The sequence below is a fragment of the Phocoena sinus genome, chromosome 9, assembly GCF_008692025.1.
Source record: "Phocoena sinus isolate mPhoSin1 chromosome 9, mPhoSin1.pri, whole genome shotgun sequence".
Classification (NCBI taxonomy): domain Eukaryota; kingdom Metazoa; phylum Chordata; class Mammalia; order Artiodactyla; family Phocoenidae; genus Phocoena; species Phocoena sinus.
In genome coordinates this window covers 54,891,351-54,908,931 of record NC_045771.1, presented here as the reverse complement: position 1 = coordinate 54,908,931, position 17,581 = coordinate 54,891,351, and the positions used below count along the sequence as shown (strand labels likewise).

The 17,581-nt window shown below is 39.9% G+C and overlaps 1 protein-coding gene across 3 annotated transcripts in view; it reads right to left on the bottom strand.

Annotated features, from left to right (window-relative positions):
* The window catches only part of CDK14 (cyclin dependent kinase 14), a 595,562-nt gene that overhangs the window by 564,382 nt on the left and 13,599 nt on the right, over positions 1-17,581 (bottom strand). Inside the window, exon 3 of one of the 3 annotated variants that reach the window (XM_032642401.1) lies at positions 1,620-1,683. The exons of the other annotated variants lie outside the window; for them this stretch is intronic. Within the exon in view, the coding sequence (XP_032498292.1) occupies positions 1,620-1,683 (64 nt within the window). The remainder of the gene's footprint in view (positions 1-1,619; positions 1,684-17,581) is intronic. 3 annotated transcript variants of the gene reach the window in all.

Here is a 17,581-nt window from a genome sequence, read left to right as displayed (position 1 = left end):
CACTGTCCTAGAATAGATACTGACCCTCCCATGGCTGAAAATCAGCCATACCCATCTACATTGAAGATTCAAAAATGATCTTTAACACTCGAGAACCATTTTTATCAAAGAAGGTAACTGAAGGATCCTGGAAAAACCAGGGCACAGGATGAAATATAAAGCAGATGAGCTGGCATCCTAAGGATCAAACATCTTTCACCTTTTAAACTTGATGACCTTGAAAAGTAGTGGGGGGCATGGTCAATCACAAACAACATTCACAGCTTTGCACTAGACTTCAGTAGCGTGAAACAGAGTTCCCCAGCTTCCGTGCAAGATAGCGCATCCAGGGAGTGTGCTAAATGCTGAGTCTTGTTAGGACTGCTAAGTCTTGCCATAAGACAAAGCAATTTTTATCACTAGCTATCAACAAGTCAACCAACTGTTTAGGTAGGTTGACACCTGCTACATTTTAATTCATGTTTTAGGATATTTTATCCCACAACTGGTTTTTCTAACAAAGAAAATCCCTCTAGATACGTGTTAATTACTGCCAAAGACATGAGGCACAGACTCATGCCTCTTTTCTAAGCCCCTTGGTTGGGAAAATAATTGCCAGTACAGTGCAGTGCTTTTTCAAGACAAAAGGAAAGTTTAAGTATAGATCCCTGCTAACCAATAAGGTAGCTGCGAGTCACATATGGCTACTAACCACCTGAAATGTGGCTAGTCCAAACTGAAACACGCTGCAAGTATAGAATACATAAGTGGATTTTTAAAACTTACTCCCCCAAAACGTTAAATAACACAATAATAATTTTTATACTGATTACATGTCCAAATTATAATACTTTAATATATCGGGTTCAATAACATAAAATTAAAGTTACCTATTCCTTTTACAGTTTTAATGTGACTACTAAAAATTTTTCATTTTCTAGTAAATTTTAATGTGGCTTGTATTATAGTTCCACTGGATAGCACAGGTCTAGAAGCACATGAGATTTACACATGCATTGACCTTAAGTTTAAAGAAAGTATGGAGATAACTGCAGAAAACATGTATTTAGGAGGCAGTCAAATTTAAAAGGGGACAGAAAGTGTTCAGCAGATCTTTTTTATTTTAACAACTGCTGAGCAAGACAGCCCTTTCTGAAATGGGGGGGGGGGGTTCCTGGATTTACATCCAAAGAAGAGAGAAATAAAAATAATATTTAATAAAAATAAAGTATTAATATTTAATAAAAATAGAGAAAGGGGAGTAGTTCATACAAACTGAAGTGCAATCCCAGTGATGATGAGTTCTCTCAGAGTCTAGGAATGCAGAGGAGTGGAAAAGATAAACAAATTCCATTGACAAGAGCCAATAATTTCCTGGCCTGAGCCACGCAAATCACCAAACTTTCCCACCCCTACATGGGGAAGGTAAAACCACAATCTCAATACTTGAGTCAGATCAAGAAAGGTGCTACATGTGGAGCACAGCCAGGGGCTAACCATGTTGGTTTGCAGAGATGACACTATAAATGGAAGTGAACTCACACTTCTTCTTCCGTTGTACAAAGAAAAGCAGAAAAACTTCCATGAGCTTAAAAAGTAGATTCAAAACTTACTTTTTTTAACACGAAGACCTTACATACCTGCGTTAAAACAGCATCCCCAACAACTGGAAAACGGTGCTGATCGGTTAGTTCAGGGACGAGGCTACGAATATGAAACAAGCAAAGGAGCTGAAACCATCTCCAATCTGGGCAGATTCCTCTCATTCCTGTCTCGGGAACAATCCCATCACTTAGGAAATCTGGATCTCTGCCAACATGCTGCCTGTGCAGTCGGCTGGGGGATGGGGGAGGAGGGTGGAAATGTCTGGGCAGCTGGCTTTTATCACAAAGCCTTCTCTCTTTGAAAGGCTTACAATGAATTTCCTAGACATGATATAACACAATATTTTAAGGGTTTAGTAGTACAAAAATATCACATTTTAAAAAAAATGTGTCCAAGGTATAAGAGGCCAATAACGACATAAACAGAGTCTGATGCAAATTCCAGCGGTTTTTAAGTTCCTTTCATTAGGCTTAACCTCAACACATCTATATGGGAGAAAAAGAAACTAATATACTGAGAGCTTAATAGAGGCACCAAGTACTTCCCTACCTTCTCCCACTTAAGAATGACTAACTTCTGACAGGAAATTTACTGTGAGCCATTCATGTACTGAAACTCATGTGACCCTAACAACCCTATGAGGTAGGTATTATTAGTATCCCCCTGTTTCAAGATACATGGAGAGGTTAAGTATCACACAACCAAGAGGTGTTGGAGCCTGGACAGGACTGCAGGTTTATGACGTCAGGCAGCTGGGCACCAGCACCCTGAATTCTCACCTAACACATGAAACTGCCTCACAGCCTTCACTCTCAGAGGAGGAGACTGAGGCTCAGAGAGATTAGGAGACGTCTGTTCATCGTAACAAAGGGACTGCATGGTGGAGCACGGACTCGAATCCATATCTAACGCTGAATTCTCATAAGCAGCTTCCTGTTTTCACCAAACCTTTGCCCCAGCTTGCAATACTGTCAGAAGTCATTTATCCCTATTCCTCAAGGGAGGGTTGCTAGCCAGGTCGTCTCCCTTCTCTTCTCTTAGCCAAACTGCCAATATTCCTACTATAGTATGAGCTTTTGGCCCTTGAGGCATCTGAAAAATACAAAATAGGATTTACGCTCTTCACAGCTATGTAAAATTAAGTATTCAGGTCTATAACTCTGTCATGGAATACGGAAAATCAAATGCATTTGTCTGAATGGAGAAATTAGTGGCTGATTCATATTATTTCTCATTAATATTATAATATTCAGGAAATTAAGTACCATTTTGAAATCCACATTATTAGAGCTTTTAGGTCACACACCTTGCCTGATTTGATCCTAAATGCACTGTCCTTAAATCCTGACTTTCTTGGGTGAAGCAGAATAATGGGGTCAAGGTAGGAGGACAGGAAACTTTGGTTCCAGACCCAGCTCCACTGTAAGAATAGAAAATTGGGGCTTGGGGCACAGCACTCACCTCCTTGGAAGGCAATTTCCCCCTCTACAAAACAGGGATGAAAATATTTATCCACTACCTCACAGGGACTGAACTGACTGAGATAACATGTGAAATTGTTCTGTGAACTCTGAAGCCCTGCAAAATCTGTTATGAATATGCAGTGACGCTCTTGCCTGACGTTAGCCAGCAGGAGAAGGGGCTTCAGGACCTCTGATGATGGCAAAGAGGGAGACAGCAGTCTGTCCCCCTAATCCCACATGCCCAATAATTCACCCTCCAGGTGAAATCATCACTGGATTTTCAGGGTCAGGAGCTGTGTTCTTGAACAACAGTGAGAGATAATAAGCACTGATTTAAATAAAAGGCTTGAGAACTCCTGGAAGGCACAATCACCACTGCAACTCTCATCCAAACAAGTCTCCAAGGTACCTCTGAGGATGCTCTAGGGGAGCTTTCATTGCTAAACCCTTTGATCAAGTGCAAGATGGGTGAAGATTTTAACCTTAAAATTACTCAAAAATGAATTGACATGCATAATGCTTAGGTGCCTTACTTTTTTTTTTTAATCCACTGGAAAAAAAACTTAAGAAAAACAAACCTAATACCTTAAAATCTAATGTTCAGAACACTTCAGATATTACTTTTCAGATGTTTTTACTTTCCCTCCTTGTGTCACATTATCGACATGCCAGTATCCAAGTCTATTACCAAACCTACCAAAGAGATGCATATATGGAGAATAGCCCTTTTTTAAAAAGGCGCAAAATAGCTAAAGATCTTCAAGTTCAACTACAGTAACAGCTGCCCCTCTCTTAAAATAAAAGATGCCTAATTATTGGTATTCATGTGGTCAGACTATACCCTCAGAAGACACAGAGCCACCCTTTCAGACCACAACAGAAATCCTTTTAAGCCATTTGACATCTTGCACAGTACAGTTTTAGACCTGCACATATGTCTCAGTTAAGGGCAGAAAATTCACATGATTACAAACCCTAGAAAAAAAAATGTTTAAGACAAAGAGGCCAAAATTTTGAAAATAAATACATAAAAGAAACAGAAATTTTAAAAATTATAGTACAAGGAAGCCAGTGCACTGACAAATGGCACATTACTACATTAATGATGGAAACTATGAATATTCATTGCACAACAGTCATAAATAGAATGAAGGGATACCAGAGAGTGCAGATGGGGCAAAAACTCAGATAGCTTTTAAAAGAAAAAAAAGAAGAAGAAAGAAGGAAAGAAAACACATACAGCCTTAGACAATGCTATTTAAGTAAGGGTCCCTGGGTGGAAACTTTGATCTAAGATAAGATAGGACAGTAAGGAAGGAATTTCCTTTCAAAAAGGTAAATAAATAAACAGTATAAAATACCCAGAATGACAGGAAGAGCTTTCAGTAAAAACACACTCAGGGTAGTCTTTGCTTAGGATGTTTGGGATAATCACTACTAAGGTTAGTAAGTACTGCCACACCCCCTCACATCCCCAACTCCCCACTTACAGAAGGAACAACCCCAGATAAAAATCCAACGCACTGATGTGCAATCTTGAATGTTTAATTTGTATGTATCTTGGGAATAAGGAGGAAAAACCAAAGATGCAAATAGAATTAACCCCAAAACACATGCTCATGAATCACAGATTGTGTTTCTCCCATTAGAAGCTAGAGACTTCTGGGAAAAGTTACCACACTGGACAGACAGTTGTTCTAAAGGACAGTTTCAAGATATGGACAGAAACCCCATAAGCTCTAGATGAGCAAAAACACTACCACACAAACGGACAGTCGTTACCTGTTTTTAAAATATGTGCACAGATTATTCTAAATTGCTGTCTCCAAACTAACCATAGGGGCAAAAAGACATGGGTACTAAATTATTGACAACACATAACATCTGGCCTGTACTGTTTAATTAGATGAGAAAGAATCCTTCAGGCAAATGCCACAGGATGGATGGGACTGGAGGAAGCACCTACTCTAAGTAGGAAAATCCATTTGTTTGCAGCACTTTCATTTTGTTTCTCAATTAGTCCCACAGCCAAGGGCTACCCTAATACACTCTTAGCATTCATTTGCAACTTCAGAGTCACAGAATTCAAGTAAATGTAATTCAATCGTCATTTAAATGCAAGGAACTTTCAGCGTTCCTTTCAGAAGGCCAACAATCCAGCAGGTCCCTTCCAGCGGCTACTTTAGCCGTCGGGAAGGGGGCTGTCTAGGTCACCCACAGTTCTGCCACTTCACCAGCCCTGGAACCCTGGGCTGGTTGCTTAACTTCTCTAAACCTTAGTTTCCCCGTCTGTAAAAGTAGAAATACTAATGCCAATTATGGGGAAGACTAAATAATGTGCACAAAGAAAAATCATTTAAGGGTTTATCATTTATTTTTTCAAGTCTCATCATCAATAAATGACTGGTGGGACTTCCCTGGCAGTCCAGTGATTAAGACTCCATGCTTCCAAGGCAGGGGGCGTGGGTTTGATCCCTTGTCGGGGAACTAGGATCCTGCACGCCACACAGCGAGGCCAAAGGACTAAAAAAAAAAAAAAAAAAAAAAAAGTTTGAAAAACATTTTTTAAAAAATGATTCGTGGGCTTCCCTGGTGGCGCAGTGGTTGAGAGTCTGCCTGCCGACGCAGGGGACACGGGTTCATGCCCCGGTCCGGGAAGATCCCACATGCTGCGGAGTGGCTAGGCCTGTGAGCCATGGCCGCTGAGCCTGCGCGTCCGGAGCCTGTGCTCTGCAACAGGAGAGGCCACAACAGTGAGAGGCCCGCGTACCACAAAAAAAAAAAAAAAATGGTGAATTCTAAAAAAGAGAGGGAGAAAGAAATGTTATGTCTGAATTATGGAAATAAATTCACCAAAAAGACCAAAAATATGTTCTGTTTATTCTTTCAAGCAACATTTATTCAGCACATACTAGGTGCAAAGCACTAAGCTGAACAAACGAGTATAGAGAGAGGAAGAAATGATCTCTGCCAGGAACCAAACACCCCCGTTAAGGAAATAAAAGATGATTTTAAGGACGCGAATATCTGCTCAGACAACAGGTCCCAAGATCTTGATATGCAGCGCCTATGAGGGGATAACATACCGATGGGGGAAAAAAAAACACCAAAAAACAATTCCTCAACACATGGGCACAGGACACACAGATAGGGACAAGGGGTCTACCCCTGCCAAGACAATGAATAGGTTCCAGGAAAAATGTTGGCAACCAAGAAAGAAGAACCAAATAGACATCACCAGGAGAACCTATAAGGGAGGCATCGACCCAGAAGTGAGAAAGCACAGGATGATTTTCCTCCCTCTATATAAGAGGTAATCACCGTAGATCTTTCTGGCAACTCCTGTCGACAGATGCACACTGTAGATGTAATGTATGTGAGCACTGTTTCCTACTAAAACATTAGTTAAGAATGCTCACAAATGGACTTCCCTGGTGGTGCAGTGGTTAAGAATCCGCCTGCCAATGCAGGGGACACAGGTTCGAGCCCTGGTCCGGGAAGATCCCACATGCCACAGAGCAACTAAGCCCGGGCACCACAACTACTGAGCCTGCGCTCTAGAGCCCACAAGCCACAACTACTGAAGCCCGTGTGCCACAACTACTGAGCCCGCATGCCTAGAGCCCATGCTCTGCAACAAGAGAAGCCACCCCAACGAGAAGCCCGTACACCGCAAGGAAGAGTAGCCCCCGCTCACCACAACTAGAGAAAGCCCACACGCAGCAACAAAGACCCAACTCAGCCAAATATAAATTAATTAATTAAAAAAAAAATAATGCTCACAAATGCAGAGCCCCTGACTGTCTCTTAAAATCCCATCCACGCACGGAGCTGACAAACCCCACCAGTGGACACTCCTTTCCGCCAGATCCAGTCAACACAGGGTCATGGCAAGGCCACTGAGATGGGGGAGAAGGGGAGCAGGGGCAGGAGGAAGACTCAGCTTGGACTTCACAGTTTCCCCATCTTTAAAATGAGGAGGTTCCTAAAATTTGATCACTGGTGTTCCACGATCAAGTCAGCCATCATGTGACCTACAGATGTGTGAGGGCTCACATGGAGAGAAGCATGACACAAATGTCACTGAGCATGAGGGACGGTGGCCTGCTATGTGCCAAGTCTGTTATAGGGTTTACAGGCGTTATCTGATTAATAATAATAACATTGCCAGGTACATGATCCTTGATGTACAGATAAGGAAAAGGAGATACACAAAGATTGTCTGGAGGGTGGGCGTGGGGAACCCCAGCTGGACTACAGGAGAAGTGAGATCCCAAAGCTCCTGTTCTTGTGTTTTCCCGCTCTCCACCCAGCTTCAGAGAGAGCTCAGGGTGGAGATGTGCAGCTACACAGCCCTGGAGGGCACACAGAGTAACAACCAGGACAGCCAGCACCAACCACTTGAAAATAAAAGGAATCTCGGGGAAAAAAAAAACACCCAATGCATCAACCATTGTATCAAAAGTTCCTGACACTCATCTCCAAACTGGTGCTCTTCGCTGATCCCCAAAACAGTGGTAGAGGTCCCACTAAAAGTTCATAAACATTTTTCAGGTTTCTAAAAATACCCTATGCTAACGGCAACATCTTGCAGGACACACTTGTGGCTTTCATCACAGAAACATTTAACATACAGACTTTTAAGACCAAAGGAATGTCAAGAAGATAACGAATAGAAAGGCATCTCTCGATCTTTCAAAAATAAATGTAAGAATTCCTCAATACAACCCTCAACTCATTAAACATAATTGGCAGTTCTCTAACACAGAAGGCTTAAAGAACTCACCAACAAAAACTATGACATGTATCTGAGGACCCTTTGATTATTAAATATCTAGAGAAGTAGAAATAATCACTATCTTATGCTCATTAAATTTTTTAATTTGAAAAAACACTCATCTGAGACCTAATAAAAATGATAGCCTTCATTTAGAAAGTAACAAGCATCAAGAGGAAAAAAAAACGATAAAATCATTCCGTGTAATACTGGAAAGTAAGAGCTAAAAAAAATCATTTGCAGATGACATGATTATATACCAAGAAAACCCAAAGGAAACCTCTGAAAAACAGTGGAGCTAATACAGTTGAGTAAAATAACAAAATGCAAAATAAACATGTCAAAATCTACAGGAGCAAAGCAGAAACAAGAGAAATTCATTCTCATCCTTAGTTAGCAATTATTTTCTAAAAGATGTCTCAAAATAGAATTATTGACAAATACAAAAAGCAGGTCATAAAAAATTTTTAAACTACAATACTTTACAAAGAGATCTTTAGCTTTAAAAATGGCTTAAACGATAGTAAGAATATCTTATGTTCCGGGATGAAAAAAAAAAAATGTAAACTTATGGAAAGGATATTTTTTAATAGCACTGAAAGAAAACTTTTTACTAAATGTACAACTTAAGTTTTTAAGCTTCAATTTTTTTATATCATCTGTATTTTTTTAACTTTATCATTAATGACCAGGTGTTGTTTTACAATGTAAAAATATAACAGTGTTAGAATTAATAATAAAAACACCAAAAGTTTTCAAATGCAATCTTTGAGTTTTGAGGCTGTATTTTAATCAAATTTCCAGTTTTCTTAAACCCCTAAATATGTGTCAATTGAGTTATTAGAAATCAGTTTAACAAGACTGAGCAGCGGCACAAAGAAACAGGGAAGAACTAAGTTTCACTTCTTTCCCTTCCTTTAGTCTCAAGATAAATGTAATTTGAAGTTTAAAAAAAAAGACAGGCGTTAAAACAAGGAGCAGCACATCATACTAGTCACTGGCCTCCGAGGTGAAATGCCCAGTGGAAGTGGAAACCAGTTAGAGGCTCTCACATGTGAGTTTAATGGTCCCCAAGCAAACAGCAGGAAGGGCTGGCAAATACATTCATTTTAAAAGTAAATATTAACTTAATGAGCTTGCTGACCGGAAAACTGATACTGCTCTCCTGAGATTTTCACTTCCCTGCTCCTTCTCATCAAAAAAGAAATAAATACTAAGAAGGCACACATTCTCCTATTTCTGAGCCCACTGACAAGTACCAGGGAAGAATCTAAAAATCACTCTTTATGTCTGTGTCCGCAAAACTTCCCAACTCGACTGGTTGTAAAAGCAGAAAGACAAAGTAAATCAAACAATATACATGCCACAACTAGTCCATGAAACGCAGTAGGGAGCATAAGGAAGTTCAGGTCTCTTTTTAGGGGCCATAATTCTGCTGTCCCATTGCAGAACCAGGGCCAGTCATTATAAAGCATCTGTCTTGCTTGCCTGCCTGCCTCTTTGCCCTTCTTCTACCCTTACCTGCACCAGTCACGCACCAGAAAAGAATCACGTCTGTCACAGTGGAAGGATGGCACAGGCAGCCACAAAGGTCACTACATTGGCTGGACCCAGTGCATGGATTGTGAAAAAAACTCAGGGCAAAAAAAGCCCAGTGGCTGGCAGCTAGACCATTTGCTTCAGAGAAGATGGAGATGACTGCCCCCACCAAGATCAAGCAGTTTCAGGATAAAAAGGAAAAAAAAAAAAAGAAAACACAATGGAAGAGGAGAAAGAAAGAAAGAAATGCTCTGTTTCTTTTCTCAGCACCCACCTTACCAATAAAAGGGAATAAGAAGCACTCAATGTCTCTCTCCATGCCCACCTACAAGCTTTTTTTTTTCTTACTAAGATATAACTATTGAAAAGATCTGCCTGTTTCCTCTATAGTTTTAGCCTTCACAAACATTTCAGTTGTCACAATATGAAATAAAAATGAAGCTAGATTCACTTCACATGCACGAGCTAATAATCCAAGCGTATATATAGCCAGGCCTTGAAGTAAAGAAATGAATTTCTCATCCGACACTTTCTGTTCAATATTAACTTTTTACCTTGTTTAAGGAAGGCAACGTACACCCATTGAAAGATGTCCTGACATTATGTTCTGAACATGCCACTTAAAACACATACTCTCATAATGCCTCCCAGCTCCAACCAACCTGTAGGCAGGCCGGTTGGTGATCCAGGGTACCTCATCCAACAGTTAACCTTCCATAACCTTCACTGTGGGCAATGCCCTAATGTCTAACTGGAAATTTGTATTAAACGACCAAGGATCAAGCTTGTATCTCAAAACCATTCCACCCAATCCCCGTCCATATACAGATAAAAATGGCAATACAAGCACAGTTTTAACATAAGCATGAAACTGAAATCTAAAATGTAAAGAGTAATTGAGAGAAGAGACCTCCTTGATCTCACACTAACCAACCACGTTCTCTGTGGCAACTTATTTAATCTGCCTGGATGGACCTCAGTTTCCTCTCTGTAAAATGAGTATAACTTGACTCAAAAATGACCTAGCTCCACTGAAGGAATCTTGTGCCTTATTAGGAAAACCATTCAACTGTTAGAATTATTACCAAACATCAGTTGCATCTTTGTAAGAACGCTGGGTCCTTTCTCCATCTACCCGCCATACACCACACCGTACCACCCGTGTATTGTTTCTCCCTTCTCCTGGGAAGCAGCCTAGTAAAATGCCAAGCATACACTGGAGTCAGAGTGACTAGGCTGGAATCGTGGAATAATGGGCTTTCTAGCTGAGGGGCTTTGAGCAAGTCACAACTTCAATGAACCTCAATTTCCATATTATCCTTCTGTTGTTTTTCCTTTTTTCAGATGTTTCCCCCACGCAGAGGAAACATATGCTTTACAAAGCTGAGATCATACTTACGGTTGCTTTCACTTAACATTGTAATTTTTATTTTTTGCTTTTTAATATTTTATAAATTTTCTGCAATGTGCATACTTACTTTTCTTAATAGCAAATATTTAAATTATTCAGTGAAAAATATGTAATTGTGATAGGAAGGGAAAATTCTGAACCAGAAAAAAAGTCCAGGGTGATGCCAATATGCTGTGTTGCCTGAAAAAAAATATTCAAATGGAGAGAAATGTGTGTGTGTGTGTGCACATGTGTGTGTGTATATAATAACAAGTGAAAGAAAAGGAACGCTGTAGATACTAAAAGTGAATCACCCAAAATTGTGGTCATCCAATGTCATTCACATGGGTTTTAAGATTTTTATTTTCTAATAACTGTAGAGAAAGTAATGTAAAGGCAGACTTGTGTATCTTGCAAAGTACATATTTATTTATTTTTTCCTTTTATGACCAAAGCACCTTTTTGTTGTACATGTAACACACCATTTAGATAAAGTAATGCAAACCTCTGGGGAAAGTTCTGAGCTAAATTAGGGCACCTGGGGACAGGCCATATGTTACCAAGCCTTCTGCACACCTGAACCCCAATATCTAATGACCCAAGGATGCTCATTTATAAAATTAAAGAGTCTGCCTTTCAGGAGAAGAGAATCAAGCACTACAGAATGTTCTCCACCATATTCATTTGAAGACAATATAAGGAGAGCTATAGAGCTGAAGAAGATTTAAAATAAATGAGCAACTATAACACAAAAGATGCTGTAATTCATGCCCTGAATGACTATTACTAACATACAATTTTATCTCACCAATCTTACCTCTTCTTTACCTATAATGTTTTTAATTAATGCAATTTCCATTAAAATTGAAAAATAATCGTTACTCTTATTCATTTTTATCTGTTGTAGAATATTCTACCTAGCCCCTTCTTTGTTAAACATTTCTTTATCACTGTCTGAGGTTTTCTTTTAGCTAAAATACCTAAAAAATAAATGTGATATTAAGAAATATACAATTGTAGAACTAGGACTATATTTTCGGAACCAAAAATCAGGATGCATGATCTGAAATCAAGAGCTGTTCAAAAAAATTCAGACTGCATGTGATTGTACCAATATCCATCTTCAACTCACTTCTAATAGTAACAGATATGTTAGAAGAGTGGTCCTCAAACATTTTTATCACCAAACGCACTTGCAGGATATGACACACTGTCAAAAAAATAACCTGTGCTAAGCTAACTGCAGGAGCAATGTTCTTAAGGTGTGTGATTTTGGGTAGGGGGAAGAACCCTGCACCAAAATCTTCATTCAGGGAGCATTTAGAAAACTTCCACCCTCCACACCATCACTGTTTTATAGAGCGGGTGCAATTCCCTATTTTGAAAATCATTTAAAATAGAACAAATAATGCTCTGAGGTAACTAAGTTATGGCCATAGCCCAGCCTTAAGGCAAGGACTAGAGGAACAAGCTTAATTTTGTTTCCACCAAGACACATGTCATGGGTGATCGTTTCATACTTGGTACATCACCACGGGCAAACTCTGGAATATGCCAAATTCCTGGTACTCTAACTGAAACTCAGCCCCTTTCTTTCCCACTCAAGAAAATATATCAAAACACAATTGAGAGACTGACATCAATCTGCTCTATATTTTTTTAAAGGAAATGATTTGCATACTTCAATATTTCAGCTGATGGAACACAGAGTTGTAACAATGTGTTTGACGCAGGCTAGGCTACACTGAATATGAAGATACATTCTAGACATCACACTTTATAGACATCTCACATGAGGGTATCCATAGATTGAGAAATCACAATCAGCAGATTGAAAAACACATGGAATTGACGACTCCAAGAGACTTCCACGTTCTCCGTCCAATTCCAAGTCCCTTTTAATACTTAGAAGTCTGATTTGCCAGGCTGGAAAAAACCATCAGTGGAAAGTTAAATAAGTACTCTACCTGATACAATTTAGGCTGAGTATACAATTACATGTTGAAGCAGTTTTTTCTACTTTAACTATATGGCCACGAAAGCCTTAAAGTTTTTCCCCACACGTTCATTAGCATGCATATAAGATTTAATATCATGGAATTTAGAATTTAGAGTAGCTATTTAAAAGACACAAGAAAAAACTATTAACCTCATTATTAAAAATTAAGCATATAATGTTGCGGTGCAAGACAGTGAAACACTGTAGTAAAGAGTACTGTCATACTTTCAGATCATAAAAAATACATATTTTTAAGAAAATCCCCAGGCTCATATGCTGCGAAGGAAGGAAGGAAGGAAGGGAGGGAGGGAGGGAGGGAGGGAGGGACAGAGGGAGGGAGGGAGGGAGGGAAGAGGGAGGAAGGGAAGAGGAGAGAGACAGGGGCAGGGAGAGAAGAGGAGGAGAGAGGGAAAGAAAGGGAGAGAGGAAGGAAGGAGGGAGGAAGGCAGAAAAAAGTAAAAGAGAAAATAAAATTTAGAAACTAAATAAAGAATTGAAGAATAAGCAGAACCAACTTTATACATTGAAAATAAGATAGATTCAGAAGGAAAAAGTGAGTATTCCTTCAATTACTGTCTTTACATGGGAAGAGCTCCTTCAGGAAGCCTGACATTGATGCATTCTAGAGAAATCAAGCTTGCAAAATTAAGAGCATTTTGCTGGTTCCAATTTTTGGTAACTGTGCCTTTTGTAAATTTTATGACACAGAGAATAAGAAGAGTTAAGTGTGTTTTTGGACTATAAAAAAATATTTAATAAATGTATCCCTCAGAGAAGGATCACTTAGAAAGGAATGTCTGTCACAATGCCCTAAAGGTCATCACACTCCAGATCGAGTGCAGACCACGATTCCAGTCCTCAGAGAACCCTCACCCCCTAACTTAGCTGATTTCAATTATCATTATGGCTCCATGAAAAACGGGCCATCTCAAACACAACCAAGCAACTTAAGGATTTGAGGATTATGAATCAGTGGCTCAATTTCAGTCAGAAGGAAAATGGGTATAATGTGCTGCCTATAGCTGGATTCACTTTGTACCTGTTGAAGAAAATCCTAAGTACTTGGGTTACATAGAGAGACTTCCTAAGCCAAAGGTCGGCTTTCTGCAAATGAATTCAAACATGCAAATGAAAGCACTGCCTGGAAGGGAACACCAGCCACCTTACAAGAGAGACTTCCTACACCCTAATGGGCCTACTTGTCAGGATATGCACTGCCCACAAGAGAGACAGGACGCTACTCAATGCTTTCAACTTCTGTAACATTCTGTCTTTGGGGAATGAAGAATATAAGTGTGACTAATTCTCCCAAATGTCATACATTTTGCATTTTGTGACATGCACCTCCTCTCTGAATCTTTACAGCACTACCCAGACATTTTAGCCACTGTCTGGGACTAGATATAATTATGGTAATTATGTCTACCATAATTAGGGAGAGGGTAAATATGATCAAACATTTATAGAAAGGAAAAACTGAAGTGCAGAAAGTTTTAAGAATCAGAAAATTTCAACTAAATTTCCAAAGAGAGAATTAAGGAGGAAGTGAGGTTCCTTCTCAGCCATCCAAAATGTTGAATTTTAAATATAATGACTTACCAGATTACTGGCATGATCAGAGAACAGTCTGTTAATTTCTAGACCTCTCTCATGCGATGGGTTCATATCATCCAGGGTTGGCAAACATGACCATCGTAAGAGTAAAATAGAATATAAAGTAATATAAAATCTTACTATAAAGAGAAAGTGAGATTGAATCTGTGCCCAGGCCCAACGCTGCAAGATGACAGGAGCTGGTCAACCTGAGAATGCCAGCGCAATGAAATCTTGTGAGACTGACTAGACTGAGAGTCAGGTTCTGAGCATATCCAGAGACTAACGTAAAACAGACATCAATACAGTTGTCCCTCAGTATCAGCGTGGATGCTCAAGACCCTTATATAAAATGGCATAGTATTTGCACATAACCTACACACATTTTTCCATATACTTTATATTTTTATACATCTTTATTGGAGTATAATTGCTTCACAATGCTGTGCTAGTTTCTGTTGTACAACAAAGTGAATCAGCCATATGCATACATATATCCCCATATCCTCTCCCTCTTAAGCCTCCCACCCACCCTCCCTATCCCACCCCTCTGAGTCATCACAAAGCACCAAGCTGATCTCCCTGTGCTACACTGCTGCTTCCCACTAGCTATCTATTTTACATTTGGTAGTGTATATATGTCAATGCTACTCTCACTTCCCCCACAGCTTCCCCTTCCTTCCCCTTTAAATCATCTATAGGTTACTTATAATACCTAATACAATGTAAATGATATGTAAATAGTTGTAAATACAATGTAAATATTTATTTTGTAAATACAATGGAAATGCTATATAAATAGTTGCCACCATGCAACAAATTCAAGTTTTGCTTTTTTGAACTTTCTGGAATTTTTTTTTCCAAATATTTTCAATCTAAGTTTGGTTGAATCCATGGACACAAAAGCCACGGATAGAGAGGGCTGACTGTAAATACCTGATGTACAAATCTCTGATTAGGAAAGGATAATGACAAGAAAGATGTTTTGGGAAGGCTGGAGTGGAGGACTGAGAGACGGAACAGTAAGACCAATTAAGAGGTTATTGGGATAAAACAGGTAAAAGCGATAAAGTTCTGAACTGAAGTGGTGGCAGCTGGAATGATGATAAAGGTGTTAAAATAAGAGATTACTGTTTGATAAGGGTAGAAAGGTAGGCGAGAGATGGATGATGAAAGGCCTTGAAAGCCAAGCTAGGAATTTAGACTTGAACCTGCAGTTGACAGGGAGTTCTTCTTTTTGCTTTTTTTTAAAATTTTTATTGGAGTATAGTTGCTTTACAATGTTGTGTTAGTTTCTGCTGTACAGCAAAGTGAATCAGCTATACATATACATATATCCCCTCTTTTTTGGATTTCCTTCCCATTTAGGTCACCACACAGTAGAGCATTGAGTAGAGTTCCCTGACAGGGAGCTTTTAAAGTATTACGCAGGAGAATAACACTATTTGTATTTCAGATCCGTCATTCTGTTGGAATAGGAGGCAAGCTGTAGGCAGGGACGCCAGTTAGAACACTACCGCAGTCCAGACAAGAGAGGCTGAATGTGCACTTCAGCAGTGGGAATGGGCATGATGGAGGGAACAAGAACTAAGCCAAAGCTTGGATGTGGGGCTTGGAGGAACATTTAGGATGGTATCAGGTTTTTGCCTTGAAAAATCATGTGGTTGTGAAAGCCAATCACTGAGATAGGAAAGAGAAAAGGTGCATGTTTAGAGAATATAGGAATTAGTAATACAGATGACCCCTGAACAACTCAGTGGTTAGGGATGCCAACCCTCTGTGCAAAAATGTGAGTATAACTTTACAGTCGGCCCTCTGTATCCACAGTTATGCATCCACAGACTCAACCAACTGCATTTGTTGAAAACAAATCCACGTATGAACCAACCTGCACAGTTCAAACCCATGTTGTTCAAGGGTCAACTGTATTTTTTTTATTTATTTATTTATTTTTGGTTGCACAGGGTCTTCGTTGCTGCACGCGGGCGTTCTCTAGTTGTGGCGAGCAGGGGCTTCTCTTCGTTGCGGTGCGCAGGCTTCTCATTGCAGTGGCTTCTCTTGTTGCAGAGCATGGGCTCTAGGCATACAGGCTTCAGCAGTTGTGGCACACGGGCTCAGTAGTTCTGGCTTGTGGGCTCTAGAGCGCAGACTCAGTAGTTGTGCCCCACCGGCTCTAGAGTGCAGGCTTAGTAGTTGTGCCCCACGGGCTTAGTTGCTCCGCGGCATGTAGGATCTTCCTGGACCAGGGCTCGAACCTGTGTCCCCTGCATTGGCAGGCAGATTGTTAACCACTGTGGCACCAGGGAAGTCCCAATGGTCAGCTGTTTTTTGTATGCACTGAAATCAAGGTGACTATAAGATACAGAGGCAGAAACATCTAATGGGCAGCTAGATATCTGGGTTTGGAGTTCAGAACAGAAAGCTGAGCCACCCACACTAACGTGAGTATAATAACAGAGCAGACAAAACCAAGGGACAAACTACTCAAGGAGAGCATGAAAAAATGACCACAGAGCACAGCGGTTTCCATTACGATGGAAGAGACGGGGAAGACTTAACCACACTCAGAGCCTCGGCTGAAATACCTGTAAAGGGGAAGAGACAGGAAACGTAGATAAGAAAGGAAAGAATCAATTACACAAGCTTCTGGAGTGGAAAGGAGGGAAAGGAATCAAGAGGATAGGAGGAGAAACCAGCCCAGAGGAGGAAAAGACACATCCTCCTCTCAGGGAAAAAAAAAGAAGTATGATTAGAGCAAATAAGGTATATATGTAGGCAAGGGGCTGATGTGTAATATTATTGTGTTCTAAGGTGAAGGCTGTTATCAGTTGAATTGTATCTACCAAAAATTCCTATGTTTAAGTCTTAAGTTACCCCAGTACCTCTGAACGTGATCTTATTGGAAAACAGGATCACTGCAGATATAGTTAGTTAAATTAAGACGAGGTCATACTGGAGTAGGGTAAGCCCCTAATTCAATATGATTGATGTCCTTATAAAAAGGGGAAATTTGGATACACAGACACTAAGTGAAGATGATGTGAAAACACATGGAGAAGATAGCCATCTACAAGCTAAGGGAACGGGCCTAAAATAGATCCTTCCCTCACAGCCCTCAGAAGGAACCAAACCTGCCAACACTTTGATTTTGGACTTCTGGTCTACAGAATTGTGAGACAATAAATGTCTGTTGTTTAAACCACCTAGTCTGTGGTATTTTTCTATGGCAACTCTAG